Raw genomic sequence first — 9535 nt, 5'->3', positions numbered from 1 at the left:
ATTTGTGTCCGTGCATTTTACCACCTTTATGGTGACAATTTCGTGTATTATAAGGTATAGGAGATTTATATAGTAAAATGCACGGTTACGAATAATAGCCAGTGTTATGTATCAAAATTGTAAGTTTTAGTTCATTTGCAACGTTACTTTTTTGTATTTTTACAGACGTTTTCTAGCAAGTTTTTACCTTAAAATCATGTTATGTCTGTGTGCGCGCCCGCGTGCATGCTACGGAGTGTGTTCTTGGGATTCAAGACGACGCACTGGCCCTTGCAGCACTTTGCGCGCGCTCCTGCCAAAAGTATCGCCCTGGGAACGAGAGAGAGAGAGAGAGAGAGAGAGAGGCTGCTTGTAGCGCAGTCAGCACTTAAGTCGCGCGCTACCTCGTTTCACGGGCAGGACAGCAAGTGTGAAAGTGTGTCATGCCCCTCTGAGCTCGAGAAAATGCAGAACAATTCAGTGAAGAGCAGAGACACCGGACAGCGCGTGTCCCGGGATGGCACAGGACACCGGGACTCTGTACGGGACGGTGACGCGGGGCACGTGCTCGCGAAGCCCGCAGACACGGAGCGCGAGACTCTGATGATGGAGCTCACGCGACTGGTGCAGAAGAGTGTGCGCGAGAGCAGCTGGTGGGAGAGGAGAGGACTGGACTGCACCGTCCTGACCACAGCTTTCCTCTCTTTACCTGCAGGTACACACAACCAGATCCACATACATGTGCGTGTTTTAGAAGAAACTTGATCATTTGCACAGAAATTGTGTTGTTATATTTGTTTGCGTATTGTTATAGCCTAATGCAAAAATCTCCCGATCGTTTCTTTAATGCAGAAAAGGGATGAATAGTTTTAAAATGGTGTTTACTGTATTTGTTGACATTTACGCTGATTATAATGTAGTAAAAGGATCATTAAAAATACTGTATGTTAGTATTTACTGTTGTATTATAATAATAAATGCTCTTGGTTAATGTATAATATAGTATTCTGTAGTAGGCCTATTAACTGTAGTGAATTGTACTTTAGTAAAATTCAAAAACACTATAGTATCTTGGAAGTTTACTATCGTTTACTAAATATAATATTATACTACAGTATTGTTTATTGAAAATTCATTATAGCAGGAAGAATTTTGTCATCTTAACTGCTCTAAAAAAATGTAATTGTTGTAAAAACTATCACAATGCAAAAAAAGTCTTAAAATCTATTTTTGTAAAACGAACCCCTTTGTCAGACTTTTATAGTCTGTCAGTCAGCAGTTATGTGTGAGAAATGTGTTGGTGACTACGTTAGATTTAGCTGATATCATTGAAACCACACTAGAGATGTTCAGTCTGGGTAACACTCGAGCGTGTTATTGTTAGTCTATGACTGTATAGTGTGTCATTATTATTTTTATTAGGGAGTGTTTTTTCAGCTAAAATGCATTGTTTACTTAATTCTTTCAGTTCAGGGGTGTGACCGCTTTATGAGGTCAAGCTTCCCTTTGACTTTCGCTATAACAGATACAAATTCAACCCAAATCTATTAACAAAACTTTTTTGCCAAAATGTTCATGCACTTGTGATCCACACAGATCAGCTTTATTAAAGCTTTGTTGACTCTCGTGACGCTGACCGTTTAGTTTACGTTCAAATTGCTGCAGCACTCCTGTGGCGTGGTTGTCGTGGTGACCGGTTCGGTTTGGGTGCTCCCCTCCCATTGGGCAGATCCAGTTTCCCGCAGCACTTAGATCTGACTCATCTTTCAGGGAGAAACCAGTGACACCGCTCCAGCGAGGATGTGAGGAGAAACAACATGCCTTTTATCACTGCATTACAAAATATTAGATGTTAGCTGCTTGATAATCATCATAAGATTTGTTCATAAAAATCAACAAATTCACGCTTTTGTAAGCTTATCCCACTTCATTTGGAGTTTATTTCTCGCTGAATTTTACAACCAGATGCGGTACAATGTTTTTGGAAACTGAAAAATGGAAATCGATTCACAGCAATTAAAATGTTGACTGTTCCAAGATGGCGGACATGTTTGGCGGCATCTACATATACATATCAATGGCTGTTACTATATTTTATCTCAGCTGGAAAGCTGTATTGACCAATCAGCATTCAGGACCTCAACAATCTGTTTAATAATAAAACATAAATCTTGTTCTCGCCGAACTGTTTTTCGTCATGAGTCACGTGTTTGTTTGGTTTCGTCTGTCTGCAGGATTTCTATTGTTGGGTTCTTCTGAGCCGCTGTATTTCCTGTTGGGTCTGATGATTATGGGCGTGGCTCACGCCATCATTACCGTTAAAGGGACACACCTGGCCAGTCACGGTGCACTCAGCGAATCTCCAGCTTGGACCGAATTCTGGGCTGTTTTCTTCATTGAAGTGAGATGCTGTCATTTTCTGTTGGCCAATATATTCACCACATATTTCTGGTGATTTACACCAGAAGCAACAATACCAGCACATTTTTTTCCTTTTTAATGTGACATGTTGTAAACCACTTTTTTAACATTGCTTTGCTAAAAATCATTTGATAAATGATTTTCTTATTTGTGAGTCACTTTGGATAAAAGTGGATAAAATTCATTCTGACGAATGAATAAATGTAAACCCACACAACTAAATGAAAATATGACAGAACACTGTTTTAACCCATTTGTCCATATTTGACCCAACCCGCATCATATTAAAGAGTGAAGGAAAAGAATGTGCTTTATGAGATTAACTTCTCATAAACTAACTTTGAGATCAAGCGGATTTAAGGTTTCCAGCATCTCGGGAATTTAAATGACCTCCTTTGATCTGTGCTAGTAATGAAGTTCATTTCATTCAGTCCGTGCACACATGACAGTGGGGTCCAAAAATCCACAATGTTTGTCAATTTAAAATGTCCCTTATTTAAACCGAGCTTTTTAGCCAATGATTAATGCTGACTGTGTGTGTTTGGATTGGTTGAGATGTTTTTGGTGGGTGGGGTTTATGAGGAGAGGGTGTGTTTAGTTGTTAATTTGTAGATCACATATCAAATTTTCATTTATAGTTTATTTTTTATTTTTGATATTGTACAAAAGGTCAGATTTTCTCTGGATGGTCTTGGACACATTTCGCAATATTGACATAAACATTCAATGTCATTTTTCTGACGGCTTGTAACTGAGCCGATTCCGTTTTATCCACCTGCCTGGAGTGTTAGTTTTAATTTCATACATTTGAACTCAAATTCATGCATTTAATATTCAGTTCCATTCAATTATTCAGACAGTAATATTATTATGTGTCTGATTCTGTATGCGTGATGTAAATGTTGAATTGTGTCTGATTGTGTGTGTGTGTGTGTGTGTGTGTGTGTGTGTGTGTTGTGTTGTGTTGTCAGGTGTGCGGGTCGTTTTCTGCTCGAGCGGGTGTTCAGGCTCACGTGAAGATGCATCACGCTCACACAAATGTCATCGGTCTGGGAGACTCCAGCACCTGGAAAATCCCTTTCCTGCCTCGATCCGTGTACCTGTTTATCGCCCCGCTAGCAGTGCCCATCATCACTCCTGTTGTTGGCATGGGTGAGAGACGCTTGTGTGTTCTGGCGTTTTTGTAAAATCTCTTTGGTCAAATGAGTTTTTCTCTTTGACCTTGAGCTGAGCAGATTTGACCTTGCCCATCACTACATAACATTTTGTTTGCCCCTTTCACTTTCATTGCGCACCATCATCATCTGCACATTAGCTCTGTTGTGTTTTTATGTGTGTTGCAGGTCAACTGAGGGGTCAGTCTCCGTTTCAGATGGCACGCGCAGTGTTTTGTATTTGTTTAGGGTTTTTCTCTCAGTATTATCTGCTCAGATGTGTGTCCGGTCTGTCCTGCGGCTCGGCGCTGGCCGTCATGCTTCTGTGTCGAGCCATGTTCTCTCTTCCCTACATACATGTCAACATCTTTCAGGTAAAACACAAACACATCCGATGACCAATAGCACCCAACTTTGTGAGTGCAAACCTACAGCTAAGCTAATAGAATCGTAATAGGAATAGTTATCAGAACGTTCTCTCAATGTTCTCAAAAAAACATTCTTGCGGGAATGTTAAAAGGGCATTTTAGCAACAGTATGTCATTGCGAAACAATATTCCTACATTGAAAGAGGAACGTAAAAAAACACAGAAATTAACGTTGTCATATTGTAATGGGAATGTTAGCCAAACATTCTTAGAACATATTTTTGTTAGCCGGGATGACACTAGTTTTTATTTCATGTTTCCTGCAGTCCACTTTTCATTGGATCGATCTCTCTGAAGTAACCTGAGCTTGAGTGCTTTATTAAGCTGACAGGTTCAATTTTTCAATTGTAAAATACTTTCTTCTGCGTAACGTGCTGAGATGACTGTAAGTGAGCCATTGGCAGGCCTAAAGAGAAAAGTTTGCACTTTCTAAACTTTTGCTGCTTTAACGGTTTCAAGCAGCCAAACACCAGCTTCTGGCGCAACCAATGGTGTGAGTTTAGGGCGGGGCTATTTATATGTGCAACCAATGGCAGCAATGTTCTGTTTAGCCGGTACACCACACTGACCACTAACAACAGAAATGATCTTTTTCTAACCAGCACCTCTCTCTCTCTCTCTCTCTCTCACTCACTTTTAAGGCTATTCAACATCTCTTTCAATCTCTCTCTCTCCCCCCGGTATCACTGAATACGGCTTTGTTCTCCTCTTCTGCTCACAGGTTCATAGAGTTCATGTGTTTGAAGAAAGCAGAGAACAATTCACGCATGATTTTCCCAGGCAGAATAAAGAGAGATTGTACTTTTGTGTTGATCCTCTGAGGTATTTTTGCTGCTTTAAAGCGTTTTAAAGGGCGGTTATGAGCCCTGAGACCCCAGAACTGTGCGTGTTCTTTGTGTTGGCGAGAACGCTCAGTTACTGATACCAGGACGTTAAAGGGACAGTTCACCTAAAATGTCATCATTTACTCACCCTCATGTCATTTCAAACCTGTATGAGTGTCTTCCTTCAGCAGAACAAAAAAGAAGATATTTTGAAGAATGTTGATAATCAAACTACACTGAACTCCATTGACTTCCATTGTATGAACACAAAACCACTGAGACATTTCTCAAAATATCTCCTTTTTTGTTCCACTGAAGAAAGACTCACATACAGGTTTACAACCACACGAGGAAGAATTATAGATTTTTGTGTGAACTATCCCTTTAAGCACATGTGCTTTTGTCCTGTGTGTCCGTCTCAGTTTTGTTTGAATGTGGTGACCCCTGTGGTGTTTGTGGCGTCTCACAGAGTGCTCAGAACACATTACATCCCTCGTCCATCACACACTTAACTAAGGGTTCATTTTTTTAAAGATAAAGTATTTTCTGTTTTAAAATTCTGATCCAAGTTTTAAGTGGATAGACTATGCGTGACTTAAAGAGTAAATATTTTGTGATTTTTAAGGTCCTACTTTGGTTTATGGAGTGTCCAACAACAAGTTTACGTACATACAAGGTATTAAAACACTTTCATTTTCTAATAATATGCAGTTATTATCCCCTCACTTCTTGAGTGACTCGCAAATGATTCGCTCGGCGATTCATCCGTCTAATCCTTCCTTTCTGTCAGCCTACTCTGATCTGATTGGTCAGATGGTCTAGTCTGCTGTGATTGGTCTACCGTGTGCAGCATCGCAAATCTGACCCGGAACTGAAATTAGAGCAACAGACGACTCGTTCGTGTGATTCAGAGTCGACTCCTTTTTTTCCCAAGCCAATAACTTTATTCGTTCACTTTCGGCTTTACAGACTGCTTACATTCACACACAGCAACATTATATACTGCATGAAATGTACTTTTAAGGACAATAGTTACTCTTTAAAACAACCATGTGTCTCACTATGCTGTTTTATGCTCATCAGTTGTTTTGTGTCTTTGTTTAGCACATCGGTCTGCCCATGTTTTCATCAGCGTGTCGACCCAAAAGGATCCATCAGATGACCCACGGCGTGCTGAACCTTCCCAGAAACCCACTGCTGGACTGGACCTTCGGCCACTCCCTCATTAACTGCCATGTGGAGCATCACCTGTTTCCATACCTGTCTGACAACATGTGCCTTAAGGTGTGTGCGCGTGCGCGTGTCGTGCGTGCGTGTGTGCGTTTACACTTACAAATCAAAAGTGCAGTCAGAACTCCACAATCAACAACCATCTCTCTCTCGCTCTACCTGAAAATGTTGTACTTGCATAACTTATGAAAAATATAAACTGTAAAGTAACAATATTAAATTGTAATAGTTCAAATTGAGTAAACATCAACAAACAGAATATTAAGAATAAAATAAAATGATGCTGTGAACGCACAAATCAAATCATCGCTGTCTTTCCAAAACCTCGGATGGTCAAATGAGCTGTTTTTCAGGAAATCAAGAAACACACTGAATACTGTGTTGACAAAGTTGACCAGCACTCTTATGCTTTAACGAAATATTGAGATACAAGATACACATTAATAAGAACAATTATTTAAACAATTTTTTTTAAGTAAAATATGATGAGAAATCACGTGTTTGATGATTCTCCGACATGCTCTTTGTTTCTTTCCGTCTCTCTCAGGTGAAGCCCATAGTGTCTCAGTATTTAAAGGAGAAGAAGTTGCCGTATCAGGAGGACGGTTATTTCTCCCGTCTGTCTATGTTCTTTCATGAGTATCAGGAGCTGATGGTGTTCGCTCCTCCCATCACTGAGCTGGTGGGAGTTCAATGATGAGTCCAGAATAAATGAGAATGTGGACATTTTTAGTATTGTGCTTTTCCAAATGTTATTCACACATGCACATAAGTTCAACATTAGAATGAAAGTCAACATGAAATGATGTTCACGGCCTGCTGATTTCTGAGCGAAACAAGATATTAAAGAAGAAAAGAATGCACTGTTGGGAGGGATTTACAAAACATTCTTAAGAAGAAAAGTCTTCTAAACTGCCATTTATTTTCTTAAATTTAAATTGAAGAAAAAATGTAGGAATGTCTCGAATTCCTGAAAAACTTCTTATGACAGTTCTTACAGTTTTTCTCAAGATTGATTTACGAAGCATATGCCATTTTATTCTTATGAAAAATATGAAGATGAGAAAATATTTGAGAACTTCTTAAGAAGGAACATTCTTACGAACTTCCTATAATTTATCTTAAGAACAATCTAATGTTTTGTCTTAAGAACAGTTTGGTGAATTCGGCCCCGGGAGCTGATTGAACTGTGAAGTGATGTTGAGCTAGTTTTGATGTAAGACCAGATAGACGGATAACATGCGCCAGTGAATCACGAGCCTAAACGTGGATTAAATCAAATTCAATTTCACATGACTTTAGTAGAACTCATGAGCTCAGTGTCGACTTTAACAAGCGGTCTCACTTTAAGATGTGATGGATGAAGGTTAGGTGAGGATGAATCACAGAAGTGTTGTGTGATGTCACATTTATATGCAGTGACATCATTGGCTGTAATAATCCTTGTGTGTGTGCTGACATCAGATCAGTCACAGTACTGTACACTACAATAAAGGTGCTTAAAAGGTTCTTCTCAGTGATGCCATAGAAGAACCATTTTTGGTCCCACAAAGAACCATTCAGTCCAAGGTTTTTTAAAGAACCGTCTCTTTCTTACTTTTTTATAATCTAAAGAACCTTTTTCGCTACAAAGAACCTTTTTTGTTAAACATAAAAGTTCATTGGATGTTCAAGGTTCTTTATGGAACCATTTAGACAAAAAGGTTCTTCTATGGCATCGTGAAGCACCTTTACATTTAAGGGTGTAGCTCTAACTGAACATGACCTCTGACCCCTGATCTGCTCTCAGCTTCAGTCTGAACACCAGAATACTAGAACCAACAATTTTACCTATAGAACACACATACCATAGGTTAATCTATACAGAAGACAAATACACAAAGAGGCTTTTGTGTTGACCCAGAGCTGTTAGTGATGTTTGCTTAGGCAAGCCTCGCTGTTGTTCAGATTTGTGGTCAAAGGTTTGTTCAAATTCTTAACCCATACTCATCCCATAATGTTTTAAAAATCAACATGAATGTTTTATGTTTAACATGATGTACTGTTTGATATAAACCCTTTGGCTCATTTGAAATTAACCACACAGAATATCTCAGCATGAACGAACACCTGGCAACCCCACAACAACATGCAAAAAAGTCTTATAATACCCTAGTAACTAGTTTCTTGGCAACATGCTAAAAAACTCAGAATATCTTACACATACATGTAGTAACGCAATGTTAAAAGGGCAGATTTCAAGCACATTCAAAAAATATATTTTTTTAGAATCGAGGCTTAAGGCTACCAGACTAAAATTAATGTGTGAGCTGTCTTAACTGAATATATCTTGCCCAGAAATATCTTAAAATATATCCATGCCCTTGTTTTGTCTCAAGATGCTCACCAGTAATGTATTTTTCTAAGGCATTTTTATAAAAGCGACATAAACATCTTAATTCAACTAAGGCTTAGTCCTGGTTTAAGCTAAACCGCGTCTGTGAAACCGGGCCTTTATTTTACAATCTAATCCAGTGCATTCAAAATAATGTTAATAAAGCAAGCAGCTGTACAGAGCTGATTCAATGTACCCATTATTTACTGTTATAAATGTAAATATACATTACAGATGTGTTTGTTATTATTCATATTTTTGGAAGGTGAGTGTGTGTTTAGTGTTTAATGTGTCTGCACTGATGAGGTTGTGAGTTTGTGTCTGTATGGTCTGTAATCACTCATTTAAAAAAACAAATGAATGTAATTGCGATGGCCAATGCATACGGATGTGTTTGTGTGGGAGAGAGAGAGAGAGAGAGAGAGAGAGAGAGAGAACGGATGTTGCTTTCTTTGTCCAAAAACATGTAGGCTATGAAGATGGGCTATAATAAAATAAACCAAAATTAACAGTGGACAGATTTCAAATGGTGTTTTGGCTTTTTTTAGTATTTCTTTTTAGCATCAGTTCACATTACATGCTAAATATGTGCGAAAATAAAATCTTCTCTGTGTTTCACGTCAGGAAGAATATTGGAACATGCAGAGAAAAAGTTTTATCAGAGATGTTCATTTTAAATTTCTGTGTAAAGATGTGTGGTTCATGGAAAAAAACACATCATCGCCTGTGTGGAATTATTTAAGTAAATACATTTTTTTATGAAGCTTTTGTTTTTTTTGTGCCGATCTTCTGTGTGTACACCTTTCTGTCCAGCAGATGGCAGCACGGAACTGTTACTCACTCTTCTTCCTGTTTAAAGGGAAGGTTCAGCCAAAAATACAAATTCTGTTAGCATTCATTCGTCCTCGTGTCATTTAAAACCTGTATATGACTCTTTCTGAGTGTACCACAAAAGAAGATATCTTTAGAAATGTCTCGGTGTTTTCTTTTCCTACGTTGGAAGTCAATGGGGTTCAGTGTTGTTTGGTTATCGACGTTCTTCAAAATATCTTCTTTTGTGTTTTGCAGAAGCACATGACATGAGGCTGAGAAAGTGATGACAGAACTATCCCCTAAAATCAAGTC

The 9535-nt window shown here is 38.7% G+C and overlaps 1 protein-coding gene across 1 annotated transcript; it reads left to right on the top strand.

The window, feature by feature from the left end:
* The first annotated feature begins 309 nt into the window (after window positions 1-309).
* fads6 (fatty acid desaturase 6) lies at window positions 310-9031 on the top strand. The gene is made up of 6 exons (XM_057359467.1): window positions 310-694; window positions 2214-2380; window positions 3372-3552; window positions 3744-3928; window positions 5911-6090; window positions 6584-9031. Exons 1-6 carry the CDS (start codon window positions 445-447, stop codon window positions 6731-6733), a joined length of 1113 nt encoding a protein of 370 aa, XP_057215450.1. The 5' UTR covers window positions 310-444; the 3' UTR covers window positions 6734-9031.
* Window positions 9032-9535: the final 504 nt, after the last annotated feature.

This window comes from Triplophysa rosa, linkage group LG18, assembly GCF_024868665.1.
Source record: "Triplophysa rosa linkage group LG18, Trosa_1v2, whole genome shotgun sequence".
Taxonomy (NCBI): Eukaryota; Metazoa; Chordata; class Actinopteri; order Cypriniformes; family Nemacheilidae; genus Triplophysa; species Triplophysa rosa.
The sequence above is the reverse complement of the archived record's forward strand: the minus strand, read 5'-3'. Positions and strand labels throughout refer to the sequence as shown.